The 24,044-nt window shown below is 42.0% G+C and overlaps 1 protein-coding gene across 5 annotated transcripts in view; it reads right to left on the bottom strand.

Moving 5' to 3' along the window:
- Nucleotides 1-505: 505 nt before the first annotated feature.
- Nucleotides 506-24,044, bottom strand: part of MGC68680 (uncharacterized protein) — an 86,377-nt gene continuing 62,838 nt past the window's right edge. For all 5 annotated transcript variants that reach the window (XM_041580913.1, XM_041580916.1, XM_041580915.1 and 2 more), the window contains 9 exon segments: nt 20,574-20,730; nt 19,335-19,398; nt 12,302-12,350; nt 11,354-11,466; nt 10,331-10,448; nt 9,009-9,108; nt 7,130-7,326; nt 5,771-5,908; nt 506-868 (listed from right to left, as the gene is read on the bottom strand). In XM_041580913.1, coding sequence (XP_041436847.1) covers nt 794-868; nt 5,771-5,908; nt 7,130-7,326; nt 9,009-9,108; nt 10,331-10,448; nt 11,354-11,466; nt 12,302-12,350; nt 19,335-19,398; nt 20,574-20,730 — 1,011 coding nt within the window. In that variant the 3' untranslated portion in view covers nt 506-793.

Below are 24,044 nucleotides of genomic sequence, written 5' to 3' on the forward strand. Positions count from 1 at the left end.
TTCCCCTTTAAAGGGATGGTTCACCTTTAAGTTAACTTTTAGTATGTTATAGAATTTATTTTTTAGATTTTTTTTATTAGCCTTCTAACTTTTTCCTGCTTTCAAATGGGGGGTCTCTGACCCCATCTAAAAACCGAATGCTCCATATAAGGCTACAAATTTGTGGTTGTTCCTTCATTTTATTACTCATCTTTCTATTCAGGCCTCTCCTATTCATATTCCAGTCTCTTGTTTACATCAGTTCTTGGTTACTAGGGTAATCTGGACCCTAGCAACCACATTGCTGAAATTGCAAACTGTAGAGCTGCTGAATATAAAGCCAAAAAACTCAAAAACCACAAATAATAAAAAATCAAAACCAATTTCAAATTGTCTCAGAATATCCCTCTCTACATCATACTAACAGTTAAATTAAAGGTGAACAACCCTTTTAAAGGCTTATCCAATCAAATATTATTTATCTGCCTGCTCCCCGACATACAGACCGACAGAAGATACAAGGGCAAAAAAAAAAAAAGGTTTAATTTATTCTGATCAACATCAACAAAGCTCAGAGCCATAAAAATAGATAATTAAAAAACAATCTTGTTGCTTCATATAAACAATTTAGAGTCCTTTTTCTAAAAGTCCAGAAGCAGACCCACCAGAATGCTACAATTTATCAATTGAAACCAGCATTTATATTATAACTTTTATTTGTTCCAGGTGCCCAGCAGCCTGGCTATAATGGGGAGGAATAAAAAGAGTGCAGGTGTAAGTGTAGTACCAGAAGCGCGAGCTGATGTGTCTTCGCTCAGAGACCGCCTTTTGCTGTAATTATATATGGCGTCAGGCTTGACAGCGGTTTGGCGATCTTCAGGAACGGGTGCTGTGGGGAAAATAAAAATAATTTTATTATTATTCTTTATTTAAACAGCCTCAACATATTCCTCATTACTTTATATAGATTGTATTGTACTCCTATCAGTCACTGCCCCAGTGAGCTTACAATCTAAGGTCCCTATCACATTCCCATCAGTCCCTGCCCCAGTGAGCTTACAATCTAAAGCTGCCCATAGACGCAAAGATCTGATCGTACGAATCGAGGATTCGTACAATTTTTTGCACCGTGTGTGGAGAGTCCCAACATTTTTCGTCCAGCAGAGATCGGTCGTTTGGTCGATGGGACAGGTTAAAAGATTTCTGTCGGCTGCCGATAATATCTCTGCGTGTATTGCCAATCGGACTCACCAGCTTTGGTCAGACATAACTTTCATACGATTACTGTCAGGGGCAGAACATCGGCTCATCTGTTTTTTTCTACTTTATGTGATCGGAATGGCTAGTGGCAGGTCGGGAGCAGTCCAATTGTTCTTATATGGCCATCTTAAGGTTCCTATCACATTCCCATCAGTCCCTGACCCAGTGAGCTTACAATCTAAGGTCCCAATCACATTCCCATCAGTCCCTGCCCCAGTGAGCTTACAATCTAAGGTTCCTATCACATTCCCATCAGTCCCTGACCCAGTGAGCTTACAATCTAAGGTCACAATCACATTCCCATCAGTCCCTGTCCCAGTGAGCTTACAATCTAAGTTCCCTATCACATTCCCACCAGTCCCTGTCCCAATGGAGCTTACAATCTAAGGTCCCTATCACATTCCCATCAGTTCCTGCCCCAGTGAGATTACAATCTAAGGTACCTATCACATTCCCATCAGTCCCTGCCCCAGTGAGTTTACAATCTAAGGTCCCTATCACATTCTCTTCAGTTCCTGCCCCAGTGAGTTTACAATCTAAGGTCCCTTTCACATTCCCATTAGTCCCAGCCCCAGTGAGCTTAGAATCTAAAGTCCGGATCACATTCCCATCAGTCCCTGTCCCACTGAGCTTACAATTTAAGGTCTCTATCACAGTCCCATCAGTCCCTGCCTCGGTAAAGCTTACAATCCAAGGTCCCTATCACATTCCCATGAGCCCCTGTCCCAGTAGAGCTTACAATCTAAGGTCCCTATCACATTCCCATCAGTCCCTGTCCCAGTGAGCTTACAATCTAGGGTCCCTATCACATTCCCATCAGTCCCTGTCCCTGTGGAGTTTACAATCTAAGGTCCCTATCACATTCCCATCAGTCCCTGTCCCAGTGAGCTTACAATCTAAGGTCCCTATCACATTCCTATCAGTCCCTGTCCTGAAGAAGGGAGGCTGTGTTCCCCCCGAAACGTTGATTGTTGGTGGCATTAATAAAAGGGGCACAATCCCCGACTGCAACATTGGTGTGTGCGGACCGTTTTTTTGAAATTGCACAACCTTACAATCTAAGGCCCTTATCACATTCCCATCAGTCCTTGCCCCACTGAGCTTACAATCTAAGGTCCCTATCAAATTCCCATCAGTCCCTGTCCCAGTGAGTTTACAATCTAAGGTCCCTATCACATTCCTATCAGTCCCTGTCCCAGTGAGTTTACAATCTAAGGTCCCTATCACATTATCATCAGTCCCTGTGGAGCTTAAAATCTAAGGTACAAGGGTCAATTTTATCAAGAGCCAATTAACCTGTCTGTTTATATTTGGAGTGTGGGGGGAAACCAGAGGAACCCATACAATCACGGGGAGAACATACAAACTCCTTGAACGCAGACAACCAATCGAAGGTCCCTATCACATTCCCATCAGTCCCTGTCCCAGTGAGCTTACAATCTAAGGTCCCTATCACATTCCCATCAGTCCCTGTCCCAGTGAGCTTACAATCTAAGGTCCCTATCACATTCCCATCATTCTCTACCCCAGTAGAGCTTACAGTCTAAGGTCCCTTAGGAAATTCACAGAAGCAGGGAGAACATACAAACTCCTCGCAGATGGTGCCTGGCTGTAAATGAATGGCTGACCCCAGCACTGAAATGTAATGGCACAACAATGGCTTCCCATATCACGTTATAAAGGCACAGAGCAGATGTACCCCTGCCTAACGACAGCAGCCCTATGTTGAGGCCGACTAAACAACAAATCAAAAAGTACTTGAACATTGATATTGGATATTCGGAATACTGGAAAGCTTGTTTAAAGGGATTCTGTCATGATTTTTATGATGTTTTTATTTCTAAATGACTCTGTTTACAAATAATTCACTGTACAATATAAAATGTCATTCCTGAACCAGCAAGTGTATTTAGTTGTAATATTGGTGTGTAGGTGCATCTCAGGTCATTTTGCCTGGTCATGTGATTTCAGAAAGAGCCAGCACTTTAGGATGGAACTGCTTTCTGGCAGCCTGTTGTTTCTCCTACTCAATGTAACTGAATGTGTCTCAGTGGGACCTGGATTTTACTATTTAGTGTTGTTCTTAGATCTACCAGGCAGCTGTTATCTTGTGTTAGGGAGCTGTTATCTGGTTACCTTCCCATTGTTCTTTTGTTAGGCTGCTGGGGGGGAAAGGGAGGGGGTGATATCACTCCAACTTGCAGTACAGCAGTAAAGAGTGACTGAATTTTATCAAAGGACAAGTCACATGACTGGGGGCAGCTGGGAAACTGACAATATGTCTAGCCCCATGTCAGATTTCAAAATTAAATATAAAAAATTTTGAAACGGATTTCAGTGCATAATTCTGCTGGAGCAGCACTATTAACTGAAAATTAACTGCTATTAAAGCAGGTTGAGCAAGGAAGCAGTGATAAAAAGTAACATTCTCCCAAGAGACTGACGTCGCTACAAGGTACAAGAGGGGGGTTGTGGGTGCACTCCTAAGGCCATATAAAAATATATATAAATACAATGATCCCCTGTCTAAAAAAAGAAAAACAGGGTTTTTTGTTACAAAATTATGATCATAAAATTGGTAAGCCGCCATACCACGTCAAGGTAAACCCCATACGGCGGTCCCTAACCTGTTTACCTTTGATCAAAATTTACAGGTAAACTATTTTATGATCATAATTTTGTAACAAAAAACCCTGTTTTTCTTTTTTTAGACAGGGGATAATTGTATTTATATATATTTTTATATGGCCTTAGGAGTGCACCCACAACCCCCCTCTTGTACCTGACGTCGCTACAAAGCAAGAAAAAAACCAGAGATCACAATGATTTATTTGCCAGTCACAGTGGGCACGCTGCCATCTGCTCAGGAAAGAAAACAATTGGTGCCAGAGAAAGCAACTGTCATTTGGGAGTTGGCCATATGGGCAGATGATTTGGAGATGAACTGGATGGCAGCCATGTTGGTATAAAATGACAGAGCAAAGAGTCTTTCCCACTGTGCAGAGAAGCACTGGCCTTATTATAAACAACAGTCTTTGCTATAGGTTGTAAAACAAGGCAAATGATGAGTAGTAAGTCTGTATCATCTCTTCCTTGCAAGAACTACATTTTTTTAGTCAAAATATCCAAGGGATCATTTACTGAAACTGCTTTCAATTAACCTACGACGGGTGAAAGACCAGGCAACCAACCAAGATGTGTTTCCTTTTCATTTAGTGGCTTATTGATTGAGGTCCAAGTTGGGGTTTCGACAATAATTCAAGTATTTGACGTTATTTTTGGTCAAAACTCAGATTTCAGATTTAAAAAAAAACTAAAATCTTTGGAGAGATTTATTATACCCCGACCCTGAAATAGCATGAATCCGAAAACGACACCATCTAAAACCTGTCGAGGTCATGTAGAAGTCATTCTTTGAAGATGTTAATAGCCTTCATGATGTTCAGGAATCAGGACTTTTTCAGAGGTTTTTGCCCGAAAACTCAATAAATTCAAGCAATTCAAGGTTTTTTTTACCGAAAACTCGATGAACTCACTGAATTCAGTTTTTACCATTCGAGTTTTTTCTTAAATAAGAAACCATGTGAGGTACAGGTATGAGGTACAGGTATAGGACCTGTTATCCAAAATGCTCGGGACCTGGAGTTTTCCAGATACAGATCTTTCTGTAATTTGGGTCTTCGTGCCTTAAGTCTACTAGAAATTCATTGAAACATTAAATAAACCCAATAGGCTGGTTTTGCGTCCAATAAGGATTAATTATATCTTAGTTGGGATCATGTACAAGTTACTGTTTTATTATTATTTATCTACTGTGTATCCTGTGCTTGAATGGCTGCCCCCATGGCTACACAGCAGCTTGTTTATATAAACTATAGTAGTACTTATCTGTTATCTACTGTGTATCCTGTGCTTGAATGGCTGCCCCCATGGCTACACAGCAGCTTGTTTATATAAACTATAGTAGTACTTTTCTGTTATCGACTGTTTATCCTGTGCTTGAATGGCTGCCCCCATGGCTACACAGCAGCTTGTTTATATAAACTATAGTAGTACTTATCTGTTATCTACTGTGTATCCTGTGCTTGAATGGCTGCCCCCATGGCTACACAGCAGCTTGTTTACATAAACTATAGTAGTACTTATCTGTTATCTACTGTGTATCCTGTGCTTGAATGGCTGCCCCCATGGCTACACAGCAGCTTGTTTATAATAAATACAGCTGTGTTACCAGTGCAGGGCAACCGTACATTATACAGTATATTATCATTTGTTTAAAAAGCTTTTATTTTATGGTGTTCCTGTTCCTTTAACTGAATTCCAAACAGACTTACTAGAAAATCCAGTTACTCAAGAAGGTCCAATGGGCAATCCAACAGTTGAAAACATCAAATACACTAAGTAGCCTTGGGATTAGCACCGTCCACCACTGTTCCAAGCCCTCACAAGGGGGACCATCCACACGGTTTCCACTGCCATATAAACCCCAACAAGAATCCTACAGTGACCCTGCCAGTGCTGTGAGACTTACCTGTAGGAGATCCCTGGCTGAACCTCTCTTTTCAACATCCACCTCAAGGCACCTGCTCAGGAAGTCTTTAAATGTAGTCGACTGCTCCTCTGGTTGCTGCAACTCTGGAGTTCCATTGGTAGCAATAAGGTACAGTGCCTGGAAATACAGCAGGACAGTTATATATTAGCAAAGATGCAGATATATGTAAAACAGGTATGGGACCTTTTATCCAGAATGCTCAGGACCTGGGAGTTACATCTCCATACCTTAAATCCACTACAAAATAATTTAAACATGAATTAAACCCAATAGGGCAATTTTGCCACCAATAAGGATTAATTATAACTCAGCTAGGATCAAGTACAGGTATGGGATTTGTTATCCAGAATGCTTGGGACCTGAATGGATCTTTCTGTAATTTGGACCTTCATTCCTTAAGGGGCAGATTTATTAAGGGTCAAATTTAGAGGTGATGGAAGTTTTCTTAAAATTCGAATAAAAAAGACCAACTGAAATTTATTTAAAAAACAGAATTTTTTAACTTTGGGTCAATAGGCTGTATCCAATAGTTTGATTCGAATTCGGATAGTTTTAGATCGAATTCGAATCAAAGGATTTTCCAAAAAAAAACTTAGATTTTTCAAAGTTCACCAAATGACTCCAAATAGGTTCTAGGAGGTCCCCCATAGGCTAAAACAGCAAGTCGCCAGGTTTTAGATGGCGAATAGTCGAATTTCTAAAGAGACAGTACATTTCAATATTTGAATTTTCATTTTTTTTTCAAATTCAGATCGAATTTGGACTATTCCCTAGTCGAAGTACACTAAAATTAGCATGAAATTCAAATTTAAAAATTCAATTTCTCAATTCGACCCTTGATAAATCTGCCCCCATGTCTACTAGAAAATCATGTAAACATTAAATAAACCCAATAAACTGTTGTTGCTTTCAATAAGGATTAATTATATCTTAGTTTATTATTATTAATTATTACTGAGAAAGAGGAAATCCTGTACAGGTATCCTGTATCCTAAATCTTTATTAAGAAACAACTTACCGAAACTCCGCTTGCGCTCCTTTTCAGAAAAGGCGACACAGCAATGATTTCTCCTCCCTGGCTATCTCCTATAAGGAAGGGAGGAGAAATCGAGTGCCGCACGATGGATCGCTGTGTCGCCTTTTCTGAAGAGGAGCGCAAGCGGAGTTTCGGTAAGTTATTTCTTAATAAAGACTTTGCAATTTAAAAGTTACATTTTCTTTGTGTTTTTTTTTTTGTTCTACACTAACAAATTTTTTAATAAAAAAATGGATGTTACTGGTCCTGTGTTATCCTGTATGAAATTACACGGGCAAGGTCTTTATTCAAGCAAAACCTACCCTTAGAGGATTTTCATTCAAGTATGGCGGCTCCCCCTCCACCATTTCAATAGCCATGATCCCCAAAGACCATACATCCACTTTTGGCCCATAGGCTTTCCGGGTCACCACTTCAGGAGCCATCCAATATGGTGTACCCACCATAGTACTGCGTTTATTCTGTTCTGGTGTAATCTGTGCGCAGAACCCAAAATCAGCTAGAGAGGGAAAACAAAGTAAAGTTTGCTCATAGCCTGTACGGAGAGACATAACAAAAATCGACGCCACTATAGGGATTCTACTGTGGTAAGCACAATTCAGGCACAACACTAAAGTTGCCCATCTGGCAGTATTGTTAAAAGTGTTTCCTTAAGGCTGCAGAGCAATACATTATATAATGGAGTTATGCCTCCAGGGCCGCCATCAGGGGGGCACACCGAGCCCTGGCCTAAAGGGGGGCCTGGCAGTGCTGAACTTTTCAAAAGAGCCGGTCCTCCCTTGACAGCGTCAAAGCCATGCTGCCCATCCAAAATTCCCCAACAGCCGAAATGCGGAAGTGACAAAAAAGCCGAACAGCCAAAGTCCCGAAGCAGCGAAAATACCTGAAGCCATGAAAATAGACAAAATTTAAGTCCTGAATCGGCAAAAAGATCCGAAGTCACGAAAACAGCCCGAAATTGAAGTCCTGAAGCAGCGAAAAGACCCAAAGTCACTAAAACAGCCTAAATTAAAGTCCTGAAGCAGCGAAAAGACCCAAAGTCAAGAAAACAGCCGAAATTGAAGTCCCGAAGCAGCAGAAAGACCCGAAGTCACGAAAACAGCTGAAATTAAAGTCCTGAAGCGGTGAAAAGACCCGAAGTCACAAAAACAGCTGAAATTTTAATCCTGAAGCGGCGAACAGACCCGAAGTCACGAAAACAGCCAAAGCGGAGAAAAGACCCGAAGTCACGAAAACACTGGTGAAATTAAAGTCCTGAAGCATCGAAAAGACCCGAAGTCACGAAAACACTGATGAAATTAAAGTCCTGAAGCATCGAAAAGACCCGAAGTCACGAAAACAGCCGAAATTGAGGTCCTGAAGCGGCAAAAAGACCCGAAGTCATAAAAAAACAACTTGTGTGTGCGCTGATGTCTGCGTGGTCTTTTAACTGTGATGTGGAGTGGGTGGGATCTGGGGCGGGGCCCCAAAAATTTTGTTTTACGGGGCCCGGGATTTCTAACGGCAGCCCTGTATGCCTAGTGCACAAAACAGTCATGGCTATTGAGTCACTCTTACAAATGGTTTAACCACCCACTCAGCGATCTCCCCTATGATATAGCTGCACACGGTGGCCAGGGATATTATGGGCTCTGCGCATTTGTCACTATGTCTAGATGTACTTTTGTTAAATAGGGAATGACATAGCAGCTCATAACAAGTGAGAACCCATTGACTCAACTTAATCAGTTTCTGACAAGGAGCAGGCTCTGAAATGTTACCGTTCCCATCTACAGGGGATCAGAGGGTCTGCTCTTATTTATGCTGACACAACACATTACCATGATTGCACAGTATTTACATATCATCACATGGTCAACTTCTTGGCCAAATACAAATTTCAGGTGGGGCAATTTTCACCCTTTATATACAGGGCAGCATTACTCAAGTGAAGGTCCAACCACCACATGTTCTGACACTCAGAGATTTAGTAGGATGTCTGATGTTCTACTTGGTATTCGTATGTGGCCTGGCCAAAAAACACAAGGCAAATTTGACTATGGGAGGAGGTTGAGGATGGGCTGCAGGCCAAACTAGCACCAAGTTCCCTATTTGCAACCTCCGATACTTCCTCAGCTCTCTGGTGACTAAACCAACATAAATGGTGTCCTGTTCATCTTGTAAATTGAGGCATCAGCTTACTCAGTTTCACAGCACCGTCCATCCCCAGGAGAACATTGTCGCTTTTAATATCCCGATGTATGACTTGGTTTGAATGTAGAAATTCCAAAGCCTGAAGACACTGGGGGATAGAAGAGGAAAGAGGGCCAGTTACATTAAAGCACATCACTGAATAGAAAAATGATCAATAAGTACTGGAACTTTAAAACTTCACAAACAGGATTTATTCTCGCATAAAGGAAGGGAGAGAAAAATCTATGCAATTATTCATCAGGCAGAGGGAACAGATTAGAAGCTACACGAGTGCCTAAAAACATAGGCTATTTTTTATTGACTCTGTTGATGTAGCAACATCTCAAAAAGTAGATTCACAGCACCATCCATGAAATATTATTAAAAAGTCTTTATTGGTATCCTGGCTCAGCTCTCTTGCAAAAAACAATGTTTCAGGCCTTGCACAGCCTTTTATCAAGGGGCTGTGCAAGGCCTGAAACTATGGATGGTGCTGTGAATCTACTTTTCGAGTATCCATGTGGGTTGTAGTGGGCAATTCTACACGAGCACTCATTCTTTTCGAAAGTCTGGGGAAGTGCTGATCAACTGTATTAATGTAGCAACATCTAACAATCATTCTTTTAGGAGCAACTTCTAGAAACAACAGCACACTTCCCATTCCCAAACATTAAAACCCATTCATGGCAACTGTAATGAAGGGGTCTTTTAAAGGAATTGTTCAGTGTAAAAATCAAAACTAGATAAATAGGCTGTGCAAAATAAAAAATGTTTCTAATATAGTTAGTCAGCCAAAAATGTAATGTATAAAGGCTGGAGTGAGTGGATGTGTAACATAATAGCCAGAACACTACTTCCTGCTTTTCAGCTCTCTTGCTTTCCACTGATTGGTTACCAGGCAGTAACCAATCAGTAACTTGAGGGGGGGGCACATGGGTCATAACTGAACAGTTATGTCCCATGTGGCCCCCCTTATAGTCACTGACTAACTCAGAGTTAGAGAGCTGAAAAGCAGGAAGTAGAGTTCTGTTCGACATCCAGTCACTCCAGCCTTAATACATTACATTTTTGGCTAACTAACTAAATTAGATACATTTTTTATTTTGCACAACCTGTCTATTTATCCAGTTATTATTTTTATACTGAACTGTTCCTTTAAAGTTTGAAATAATGTGTTTTTTTGCATAAAAATATTAACCATTGTAAACTAATAGGGACCATTTTGAAAACAGATACAACAGCAATAGGGACACGTATATTGGTTTATCTAGATGATAATTATGTATCATGTGCAAGTACCGGTACATAATAAAATAAGGTTTGGATGTTACCTCTCTGCACACTGCTGCAATCTCACCGTCTTGCAAACGGGTCTCCGTTACAACATCAGTGAGAGATCCACCTGCTAGATATTCCATCACAACCCACAGCTCTTCCCCAACCAAGTAACTGAAAGGGGAAAAAATAGTTTACAGGTAAACAGCAAGTTAGGAAGCGCGGGTAGGCTGCAACCGAGTCTTGTACCATCCGCCTGCCCATATGCCCTGTACCAACTGCCTGTAAGTGCTGCACTCTGCACCTAGCTTAATTTAAATATGAACTAACCCCTATAAATGAATGTGGCTAAAAATGTCATATTTTGTATATTGAACTTATTGCATTAGCATCTCAATAGCAGCAATGATCCAGGACTTCAAACTTGTCACAGGGGGTCACCATCTTGGAAAGTGTCTGTGACACTCACATGCTCAGTGGGCTCTGATTGGCTGTTGAGAAGCTAAGCTTAGGGCTCGTCACTAATTATCCAGCAGAAAATGAGCTTCCCTGGCTGTAATATAAGCTGATGCTACAGGTTTGCTGATTATTCAATTCTGATGCTAATTGCACTGGTTTCTGTGCTGCCATGTAGTAATTATGTGTATTAATTACTAATCAGCCTTATATTGTGACATTTCTATTCTATGTGTACTGTATATTGTGAGTGGCTCCCTAAGCTCAGTAAGTGACAGCAGCACAGAGCATGTGCAGTGAATCAGCAGAAAAGAAGATGGGGAGCTACTGGGGCATCTTTGGAGACACAGATCTTTACTGCTAAAGGGATGTGGTTGCCTTTGGCTGGTACAGAAGCACAACATTTCTACCTACTTCTTTAGTTAGGCTTTAGTTCTCCTTTAAATCCAGTACAAGTACAGAGTGCAGAACTAGCAGACAGTAGGTACACAATGTGCATCTGGGTTCACAGTATATTACCTTTCTAGTGTTTTTGTGCTGTGTGCATGTGACAAAAAGCAGAAATTCCCGTTATAAAATATGAAGTTTGCCCCTTGCAAACATACACTCCCTCTATAACCTACCTATCCAGGTAATTCACAATATTTGGGTGCTTGTTTTCCCTCATTACAAGGATCTCGTTGATAATTAACTCTTTCTTCGGCTGCTGTTGCAAAGTCATCTGCTTGATCGCCACCTACAAGCAAAAATAGTCAAGATACGACTGAAAATACATTACTCACAAAAAGGGCAGAACTGATTTAGATTGAGTTGCTGTCAGTAAAAATAATATATAACATGGTACTCAGTAATATAGGAACCTGTGACATCACTTCCTGCCTGAGCCTGTCCCTGCTAACTGATATCTCTGGGCTCAGATTACAGCAAAGAAGGGAGAAAATGTGGTTATGAACACTTAGCGAAATCCACACAATTACTCTTTGGATCATTCCTGGGAACACTTCCGGGAAAGCACCATTGTCAGTAACCTCATAACTTGGTCCTGTAGTGTGGCAGGGTTGCCAATTTTTTACAAAAGTTTCACCGGCCAGTGGTGGGGGTGGGAACAAAAGGGGTGGGCTGTGAGGTCAAAGGGGTGGAGCTACAGCACGCAATGGGCCAGCGGTGGGGGCGGGAACAAAAGGGGCAGGCCGTGATGTCAAAGGGGTAGAGCCACGGCACGCAATGGGCAGAAGGCAGCAAAAAAGTACGTTTTGATCGGATTGGGGGCGGGCCAAGGGCCTTTTTTAGGGGTATTACAAATTTACCGGCAGCTACATTGCCGGTAAATTTGTAATAGCGGCCCCAGCCTTGGCAGGTTTTTTACTGCCGGGTGGCAACACTAGTGGCAGTGTCAGTGGTGTACTAGCTACACTACAATCCTTGGTTGGATTTTGTTCAGCTACCTGGCCCTAACTGACAATTGCTCCTATGACAGAACACAACTCCGTATCCAGCCCTGCACTGCCTAATAATTGCTCCCCAATCCAAGTTAATATACATATATATATAATAAGTACATGACCTCTCACCTCTTGGCCTGTGGCCACGTCACAAGCAATATATACAGTCCCAGATGCCCTAGACAAAGGACAAAACATTCAGTGAGTACAGTACAGTTGAATAAAATTTCAAGAGGATTTTGCACGATTAAACAATTTAAATGTATTGTATAATTAAAAAAGACGAGAAAACTGTAGGGACCCATAGGGTTAATTTCCCTACGGTCTGAAACCACATGGTGGAAATCCCCTGCCTATGTAGCTACAGGGTCTCCTAGGGTTTTGGGAGGGGCTGGAGCCCTTGTCCCTGTGCAACATGGCTGCCAGATATTGGAGGGTGTCACAAGCTGTAGCTGCTGTACCCCTTTTGAATATTTAGGAGAGCCATGTACTCACAGGGGGATTCCTACTTTCACTTTCATGGAGAGAAGGTGGACAGAACTCATGCAAAGATGTAAGGGGCTAAAAGGAGTTGTGATGTAGGGTACTCTAAAGCCTGGTAAGCTCAACCATGCAGGTTTGGAGCTTATATGGACATCTTGTGTGCTCGCGCTATGGAGAGTGCTGGAAGCTGTAGTTCTGCAGAGGAGGATATCTGAGTGCTCACTCTATAGACAGTGCTGAGAGCAATACCCTGAAGATAAAACAAGTTGTGTGCTCGGCTAGGAGAGCCTAGAGCTTCTAAGGACTTTGTCGCTGTGGATGCCTGTTCCAGCTCGGTGTGAGCCTACCCATCTGAGTGAATCCCCAGGGTGAGTTGTGCCTGAGGGAGGGTAGAAAAAGAAAAGGATCCAGTGAGTCTCCTGCTGTGATACAGGCTTTTTGTGTGTCTGTCACATGGGACACTGGTACTCTTTTGGGGAAAAGGGACAGAGACTCTGTCTGCCAAAGGAGTAGTGCGGGACTTTGCCTGGCAGGGAGGTGTCAGGACTGGACTTGCACAGGTTCCCTAGGGTAGTGGGTCATGCTATGTAAATGCATTATTGTACTGTGAATATTTACTTCCCCTTTAATTTATTTATTATAAAGTTGAATTTGTTATAAAGCAAAATGTGTTGAATGTTTTTCCTAATGGGGCCACCCACAGGTGTATTCCTGGATCCCATTAGGTGGAGGCACTGCCAGGAGAGGAACTTCCCAGTACCCTTTTACTTAGCAAAGGGGACTTAGGACCTCAGTTGTAAGACGGTACAACCTTGGCACCAGGGGGGTCGCCAAGAGGGTGTTACAAAACAGTTCGGTCTTTCTGACCAAGCTGCATCATTATTGGTTCATGGTAAATCAGGACTCACTGTCAATAACAGAAGTTCATGTTAAAGGGGTTGTTCACCTTTGAGTTAAATTTTAGTATGATGTAGAGATATTCTGAAACAATTTGCAATTGGTTTTTGTTTTTTATTATTTGCGGTTTGTAGGACCTAAATTACCCTAGCAACCATGCATTGATATAAAATAAGAGACTGGAATATGAATAGGACAGGCCTGATTAGAAAGATGAGTAATAAAAAGTAACAACAACAATGTATTTGTAGCCTTACAGAGCTTTTGTTTTTAGATGGAGGTCAGCGACCCTCATTTGGAAGTGGAGTCAGAAGAAGAAGACAAATAATGAAAAACTATAGAAAAAATAAATAAATAATGAAGTCCAATGAAAGGAGAAGGAAAGTGTTCTTGCACTTGGGGTGCCAAATATTAGGCACCCCCAAGTGATTGTATTTACTTACCTGAAACCCCGGGCCGGTGATCAGCAGAAAACTGCACCGGGGTTATACCAGTGACACCACAGAGCGATCCACTTCAGGCTTTTTCTTTCTTCAAATTTCCTGGGGCAAACGCATTCGCAGTTGAATGAAATAGTGACTTTTTAGTTACAGTTCGGCTTTTCGCTCTAATGCGCACGCGTAGCTGCGAGAAGAAAGAAGAAGACGGAAGAGGATCGCTTCGTGGTGCTCCCTGGTATAACCCCGGGCCGGTGCAGTTTTCTGCTGATAGGAGCACCAGCCCGTGGTTTCAGGTAAGTCAATACAATCACTTGGGTTGCCTAACATTTGGCACCCCAAGTGCAAGATGACTTTCCTTCTCCTTTTAAAAGTTGCTTAGAATTTCTTTCTATAGAATACTAAAAGTAAACTTAAAGGGGAACCACCCCTTTAAGCAATGAATCTCACTGGCCGGTTAAATATCCTATTCCAGCTAGGTGCCAGTTTTTAGGTGGCACTGTTATAAGGGTTTATACAAACTGATGTGCATCTACTGCCTAGGACACTGGCCCCAGCAACAGGAGACTGTACCATAAATCTACTGATGGACCAAACACACTTGCTGCTCACAGTAAATGGCTGCAATAAAGTGATCTTTCTGGTTTTCAACTCCCACGTTTCCACCGTGCTCTGACCTATTTACACCAAGGGACACCAAGCATGACAACCCTAAAGGGGTGGGTCACCTGAAAGTTAACATTTAGTATATTATAGAATGGCTAATTCTAAGAAACTTTTCATAGTTTTTTTTAATTATTTGCTTTCTTCTTCTGACTCTTTCCAGCTTTCAAATGGTCACTGAGCTCATCTAAAAAAACAAATTCTCTGTAAGGCTACAAATGAATTGTTATTGCTAGTTTTTAATACTCATCTTTCTATCCAGGTCTCTCCTATTCATATTCCAGTCTCCTATTCAAATCAATGCATGGTTGCTAGGGTAACTTGGAACCTAGATACCAGATGACTGAAATTGCAAACTGGAGAGCTGCTGAATAAAAAGTGAAATAAGTCAAAAACCACAAATAATAAAAACCAACGGCAGATTGTCTCAGAATATCACTCTCTACGTCATACTAACAGTTAATTTAAAGGTGAACAACCCGTTTAACAGATTTTCTCTTATCCACTGCCAGGTAAATCCAAGCGGAACATTTGCTGACAGGGGCACAAAGGGAACATTCACGAGGCTAATCCAGACACGGTCATTCTCCGGCTATGAGCAAACGCTGAATGTTCACTGGTCTATGACGCTGCAGAAAGCATAATGGACAGGTGCTGCTCACTGGTTAGGATGAAAAATACAAAGCAAGTATGCTAATTTTAACTAAAAAGCTATTTTTATATGACTTGCTTTATTTGTCATGGAAAATGGTTTGTTTATACATGAGCTGGGGCAGAACAGGACAGTCACAATATCAACTTCAAAGACACAGAGGATGTATAAAACATGGACTGAAAGGCTACTACATATGATCTCACAAGCAGGGCCGGGCCCTTAGGCAAAGGCTTCAATCAGTGCCCCCTCCACCTGGTCCTACATTACCATTTCCCACCTTACCAGTCATAGAGCCCCCTGTACCTGTGCCAGCACCTATCATATTTCCCCCATTTGTAAATGTGCCAACGGCAGTCAATCCCTCAAATTGCCCCCAAGCACCAAATCTGTACCTGTGCCAGCATAAGCCAAAACATTCATCATATTGTTACCCCCAATCTGTACCTATGCGACAGCCAAAAAAATCCATCATATTGCCCCTAATTTGTACTTGTGCCAGCAGGAGCCAAAAATCCATCATATTGCCCCAAACATCTGTGTACTTGTGCCAGCAGCCACCATTTTGCCCCATGTACCTGAGCCGGAAGCAGCCAATTTCTCATATTGCCCTGAATCTGTACCTGTGCCGGCAGCAGCCAAAAAATACCCACTATTGCCCCCAAATATGTACTTGTGCAGCAACAGCCAAAAATCCATCATATTGCCCCCAAACACTGTATGTATCTGTGCAAGCAGCAGCCAAACATCCATCATATTGCCCCCAAATACTGTATGTATCTGAGCAAGCACCAGCCAAAAATCCATCATATTGCCCCCAAATACTGTATGTATCTGTGCAAGCAGCAGCCAAAAATCCATCATATTGCCCCAAATCATCTGTTTACCTGTGCAAGCAAAAGCCAAGATATTGCCCAGCCAATTCCTCACATTGCCTAAAACTGTACCTGTGCCAGCAGCTGCCAAGAGGAAGACGGGGAGTGCTTCTGCCTGCAGTACGAATTACGGGCAAGAGGGAGTTGGAACAGGTTGTTTATAAAATTGAAAAACTATTAAGAATAAGGGTTCAAAAAAGAAAAAAAATTCCCATGAAAAATGTGCCCCTCCCCCATGATTGCGCCATAGGCAGGTGCCTACTCTGCCTACCCCTAGTTCCGGCCCTGCTCACAAGTACCATCACATCTGGATCTGGATGACCGTTTTGCTCTTTTTTGCAGATATAAATGATTTGTCTTTCTATTTTGTCACCCACAGCTGGGAATATAAAACTGTATGTGATCTATCAACCACAATGCAATTGGCTGTAAGAGTAAATTGATAGTCTACTTATGCTATTCAGGTGCTCATCTTCCAGTATGTCATTAAAACAATGCCTGTTGCTACAGTGATGGGACACTAGTAACCAGATATCCAACTAATACAAGCATCAGATTTTATTAATTCTCCCTTTATTATAAAATACAGATTCACTTATGCAGCATATAATTCCCATCAATCCCTGTCCCAGTGGAGTTTACAATCTAAGGTCCCTATAACACTATCATCAGTCCCTGTGGATCTTACAATCTAAGGTCCCTATCACATTATCTTCAGTCCTTGTCTCAGTGGAGCTTGCAATCTAAGGTCCCTATCACATTATCATCAGTCCCTGTGGAGTTTACAATCTAAGGTCCCTATCACATTCCCATCAGCCCCTGCCCCAGTGGAGCTTAAAATCTAAGGTCCCTATCACATTCCCATCAGCCCCTGCCCCAGTGAGTTTACAATCTAAGGTCCCTATCACATTCCTATCAGTCCCTGTCCCATTGAGCTTACAATCTAAGTCCCCTATCACATTCCTATCAGTCCCTGCCCCATTGAGCTTACAATCTAAGGTCCCTATCACATTATCATCAGTCCCTGTCCCTGTGGAGTTTACAATCTAAGGTCCCTATCACATTCCCATCAGTCCCTGTCCCTGTGGAGTTTACAATCTAAGGTCCCTATCACATTCCCATCAGTCCCTGGCCCAGTGATCTTACAATCTAAGGTCCCTATTACATTCCCATCAGTCCCTGTCCCAGTGAGCTTACAATCTAAGGTCCCTATCACATTATCATCAGTCCCTGTCCCAGTGGAGTTTACAATCTAAGGTCCCTATCACATTCCCATCAGTCCCTGTCCCAGTGAGCTTACAATCTAAGGTCCCTATCACATTCCCATCAGTCCCTGTCCCAGTGAGCTTACAATCTAAGGTCCCTATCACATTCCCATCAGTCCCTGTCCCAGTGGAGTTTACAATCTAAGGTCCCTATCACATTCCCATCAGTCCCTGTCCCAGTGAGCTTACAATCTAAGGTCCCTATCACATTCCCATCAGTCCCTGTCCCAGTGAGCTTACAATCTAAGGTCCCTATCACATTATCATCAGTCCCTGTGGAGCTTAAAATCTAAGGTACAAGGGTCAATTTTATCAAGAGCCAATTAACCTGTCTGTTTATATTTGGGGTGTGGGGGGGAAACCAGAGGAACCCATGCAATCACGGGGAGAACATACAAACTCCTTGAACGCAGACAACCAAGTTCTACATCACTGTGACTAAAGGTGGCCATAGATGTTACAATAACGATATTTCCAGGAAAGAGATTGTTCGTTTCAATACACACGTGTAGAGCTGAATCATCAGATATACAGAGAGAAACAATAGAATTCTACCTGTATCTGACCATTCAGCACTAACAATGACCGATGTTCAGGTGCCTTCAAAAGGCGCAGATTGAATTTTTCCGCCAGCCCGATCGATGGTCTCCCATCATACACGCACCGAATATCGCACAAAAATTCATAGATGTTACAATATTATTGGTGCGTCTATGGCCGCCTTTACTCCTTACTGACAAACCAGAGAATTTTGCTGTCTCACATTCTGCAGGATGAGCCCTGGGATTGTCAGCGAGACTGAAAACTAACAGTGTGCAATCCATTGCTACCCATGGGCAGATACGATATTGTGTATTTTGAAATTGGACACATAAAATACTGTGAATTTTACGTATTCAGGTTAAAAAAAGACAACTACGCACACGAGGCACAGCTATTACCCAAATACCTGCCTAATGATAGGTGTAGTACAAACTGGACATTCCTGAGTGAAACTCAATAAACTTTCCTTTCTGTTCAGCCTCTCGGAACAGTTTCTGTAGGTTTCGGCTTTCCCTGCCAACAGGAAATCTCAACTATTTTTTAAGACCTTGTTACTGGAATTCCAGTGGCAAAACCAGTGCATTACAGTGATGTTGGCACAATCCTGCCTAAAGTAAGGGGAATTACAGAATACACAATCCACTGAACTGTACTGGGTATTTATCAATTCTGTTCCACAACAGGCCCCTGGGTGCACGTTTTGTCCTACAGGACAGCCCTGTGAAGTACTCCTGCCTACTGGTGTAACTATAGAGGAATCAGACCCGGCAGTCGAAGGAGAGCCCTGGCACAGGCCAATAAAATATTACAATTTGTCCCTCCAGACGTGTTTTACCTTAAGGCTAAGGCCACATGGGGGCCACTAGCCAAAATCCCCTGTCTGATTCTGACCTACCGCAGGCAGTAGTAGCCTCCTCTCTCTTCAACATTGAATCGCTAGTCTCTGCATTTTGCACCAAAATCCGCTGGTCTGTTTGCCATGAGCCGATTGAATGTGGAAGAGAGCAGAGGCTACTGCCTGTGGTAGGGCAGAAATCAGCCAAGGGACGTTGGCTAGTGGTTTTCGGTCCCCGTGTGGCCCTAGCCTAAACTTCGCTAAAGAAATTTATGGCATTAAAGCTAATGGCATTTGCTCTGCCAGCAGGAAAACACCGGTCACCTCTTGTGTTGTTTATTACCAGGTCCGGACTGAGAATTAAAATAGGCCCCTGAAATTTCAGGTACACAGAGGCCCAATCAGCCTCCATTTGTCCAATTGGCTACACATATTCCAAGTACAACACTGAATTGTAAAGTTAACTAATGTATGTTAATGGTAAGCATTAAAACAAAGATGGATATACTTACCCCTGTCCAATCTTCTTGAATCTTGTGTATTTTTTCTTTGGGTCTCCTACACTTACTATGCTTCCTGCAAAACAGTGTAAATCAATACACAATCTGATTTACTGCCGTGTGTGTGTGTGTGTGGGGGGGGGGGAGTTTCTGGATAATGGAGCTTCATATTTTACAAGTACAAGGTACTGTTTTATTATTACAATGAAAAAAGAAATTATTTTGAAAATTTGGATTGATTGGAGTCTATAGGAGACAGCCTTTCCGTAATTCAGAACTTTCTGGATAATGGGTTTCCAGATAACGGATCCCATACCTGTATATCTATTTTTTTTTCTCTCGTGAGTGCAGTCTTTCACATTTTTGGTTTGTGCTGCTATGTTAGGTGACTTGCACCCGGGCACTTAAAGGGGTGGTTCAACTTTACATTAACTTTTAGTATGTTAAAGAATGGATAATTATAAGCAACATTTCAATTGGTTGTCATGATTTATTTTTTTAATAGTTTTTAAAGATCATTTAGAACCTATAAATATTAAATATGTTAGAAAGCCATAATCTAGAAGGCTAAAATAGAAAATGAAACACTGATTGTTCCACTTGCAATGACCAATCCCTCCAATACCAAAAAGATTGTGGTGCAAGTTTTTTAGTTACAAAGATCAAATTTGCTGATTTGATTTGTTTTACTCAATATATACAATAGAGAAGCTAGTGTTAAAATACTTCAGGGGTCATCTACTCAATGCTTGGGTGCTCAAGCACCCCTTCGGTGCTCAGGGGTCTGCTGTGCTCTGCAATATACATCAGACAAATATGTAGTTGAGCCGAACTGACTGTTGTTGAACTACAAATCTAAAGATGTTTTATTCAAATTAACAGGCACAATGGTATCCCTGGAACTAGGCCCAAGATATTTAGTAAACAGTGTTTTAAATGGGTGGCTCACCTTAAAGATAGTTTTATGTTACAAAATGGCCATTTCTAAACAACTTTTCAATTGGTCTTTATTATTTCTTTGTTATAGTTTTAAATGATTTGCCTTTTTCTTCTTACTCTTTCCGGCTCTCAAAACAAAGGCTACAAATATATTGTTATTGCTACTTTCTATTACTTGTCTTTCTATTCAGGCCTCTCCTATTCATATTCCAGTCAATTATTACAATCAGCACTTGCTGATCAGATTGATACAATTTCAATCTGTAGAGCTGTAGAATTAAAATTCTAAACAACACAAAAAGCAGAACATACTCAGCTTCTCTAAGATCTCCTCGTCTGTCATCTTGGGCTTCTTATTTGTCTTGTCTACGTTGCTTGCAGCTCCATCTGTGGTCGAAATGCCATTTTCTGTATCTGATTTTGCTGCAAGTGTTGGGACTGGAGGCTCAATAATAGTGCGTGTGTATATCTGTTATCAGGAATACAGAGTCAATTAAAGGACTGCAATACATACTAATATTGGAATAGAGCTCAATTTAACATTCATAAGAAAAGCTGGACCACCCTATTAGACAAGGCCAATGTTGAGCAAAGATACAGTCTACTTGCTTTGTCTGGAAAGGTCCCCCAATATCATCCAACTCTGATCTGGTGGCCAACATAGGTGCCATAATGATAAACTTTGATTATCTCTTGTACTCGCTCAGATTCCCCCATTAGGTGAATACTAATTAATAACATTACTGTGAATTGCAAAATTGCTGAACTTATTTAGAATAAAAAGGCTGTGTAACTTCCACTCCAGATTATTAACCCCGGATATCTGAATAATGCTGGTTGGAAACAGAAAATAAGTCATGTGCAACTTACCCATGCCAGTAAGTGGGTTAGAAGGCTGGAGAGTAACTTATAAACAAGGAAATGGTTGCTGAACAAGTAAGATTACTGCTACATACATTTATAAGGAAACCCAGGAGCAGTTCACACACCAGTATATGCTCAGCAGCCCATAATAAAAATAAATAATGGTAATAGGTAATGATATGCTGTATATCACCTGAATAATATTTTGCTACATAAATGAACACTGTGTAGACTGGTTTTACACAAAACTAAAGCTTCCACTTCCATTGATGAGTGTTAAATTGGCTATTATCTCCACTGTTACTATAGGCACCCTCTCCCTACTATACCTGCTATCCCACAGTCACACTCCCTTCCCAGAGACTATTATCTACTGTTACTATAGACACATCTCTCCCTACTATACCTGCTATCCCACAGTCACACTCCCTTCCCAGAGACTATTATCCACTGTTACTATAGGCACCATCTCTCCCTACTATACCTGCTATCCCACAGTCACACTCCCTTCCCAGAGACTATTATCCACTGTTACTATAGACACCATCTCTCCCTACTATACCTGCTATCCCACAGTCACACTCCCTTCCCAGAGACTATTATCCACTGTTACTATAGACACCATCTCTCCCTACTATACCTGCTATCCCACAGTCACACTCCCTTCCCAGAGACTATTATCCACTGTTACTATAGACACCATCTCTCCCTACTATACCTGCTATCCCACAGTCACACTCCCTTCACAGAGACTATTATCCACTGTTACTATAGGCACCATCTCTCCCTACTATACCTGCTATCCCACAGTCACACTCCCTTCCCAGAGACTATTATCCACTGTTACTATAGACACCATCTCTCCCTACTATACCTGCTATCCCACAGTCACACTCCCTTCCCAGAGACTATTATCCACTGTTACTATAGGCACCATCTCTCCCTACTATACCTGCTATCCCACAGTCACACTCCCTTCCCAGAGACTATTATCCACTGTTACTATAGGCACCATCTCTCCCTACTATACCTGCTATCCCACAGTCACACTCCCTTCCCAGAGACTATTATCCACTGTTACTATAGACACCATCTCTCCCTACTATACCTGCTATCCCACAGTCACACTCCCTTCCCAGAGACTATTATCCACTGTTACTATAGGCACCATCTCTCCCTACTATACCTGCTATCCCACAGTCACACTCCCTTCCCAGAGACTATTATCCACTGTTACTATAGACACCATCTCTCCCTACTATACCTGCTATCCCACAGTCACACTCCCTTCCCAGAGACTATTATCCACTGTTACTATAGGCACCATCTCTCCCTACTATACCTGCTATCCCACAGTCACACTCCCTTCCCAGAGACGATTATCCACTGTTACTATAGACACCATCTCTCCCTACTATACCTGCTATCCCACAGTCACACTCCCTTCCCAGAGACTATTATCCACTGTTACTATAGACACCATCTCTCCCTACTATACCTGCTATCCCACAGTCACACTCCCTTCCCAGAGACTATTATCCACTGTTACTATAGGCACCATCTCTCCCTACTATACCTGCTATCCTACAGTCACACTCCCTTCCCAGAGACTATTATCCACTGTTACTATAGGCACCATCTCTCCCTACTATACCTGCTATCCCACAGTTACACTCCCTTCCCAGAGACTATTATCCACTGTTACTATAGACACCATCTCTCCCTACTATACCTGCTATCCCACAGTCACACTCCCTTCCCAGAGACTATTATCCACTGTTACTATAGGCACCATCTCTCCCTACTATACCTGCTATCCCACAGTCACACTCCCTTCCCAGAGACTATTATCCACTGTTACTATAGACACCATCTCTCCCTACTATACCTGCTATCCCAAAGTCACACTCCCTTCCCAGAGACTATTATCCACTGTTACTATAGACACCATCTCTCCCTACTATACCTGCTATCCCACAGTCACACTCCCTTCCCAGAGACTATTATCCACTGTTACTATAGACACCATCTCTCCCTACTATACCTGCTATCCCACAGTCACACTCCCTTCCCAGAGACTATTATCCCACTGCTAAACAGTATAGTACCCAGTGTTAGGATTGTTGATCACAGCTGAGTGTGTGGGTGGCTGTGGGTGAGTCCAAGTCTCTGCATTGAGTGGAGAATAAAAAGAGGATTGCCGGCGAGTGTATAATGACTTTGTGTCACAGGCAATTGCAGTTTATATTTAAGCTTTAGAAGTGCACATCCCACAAGGACCATTGAATGTTACAATTATCTCACCAGTATGAAATGAAATGTAGGAGGATTTATGCGGTTTACAAAAAAAGGGGTGCACGGAGTTCACCAGAGCTTACGATTGTTGATGTAGGAGATAATGATATTGTGAGGAATGTGAGTTGTAACTACTATAACCAGAGAGAGGCTTCGTGCATGAGGAGTGTACATCTACATACCAGCACTTCAAGCTTCAATATTTATCACCAACTACTGAATTTGTTGCTACAGCCCATGACTTATGTCTCAGTTGTAGACTGATTTATCCATAGAGTTCCCTGCTTTACACTTTCTTACTCCTCTGTGTGGTAAATGCTTTCTCAATACCTGACAGAACACCCCCTTCTCTTTCCTAACTACAAATTCGTGAGGTAAAAGGTTGTCTTCTCTCTTTTCCTCCATTCACTTCTGTCGGCTTTTCTTCCTGTTCTTGGTGTTTTCCTCAGTTCAAAATCACCTCACAGACAGAAGCACCTCCTCCCCTGACACACGAGACCACACCCACCCTTCACAGACATCTTTCCCTTTTTTATGTCACTGGAAAAAAAAACTTTATTAAACTTTTGTTGAGCAGTGAGGTGCTGAGTGCAAGGCCTGCTGTGTCCTAACACCATAATAATA

The sequence above is a fragment of the Xenopus laevis genome, chromosome 2L, assembly GCF_017654675.1.
Source record: "Xenopus laevis strain J_2021 chromosome 2L, Xenopus_laevis_v10.1, whole genome shotgun sequence".
Classification (NCBI taxonomy): domain Eukaryota; kingdom Metazoa; phylum Chordata; class Amphibia; order Anura; family Pipidae; genus Xenopus; species Xenopus laevis.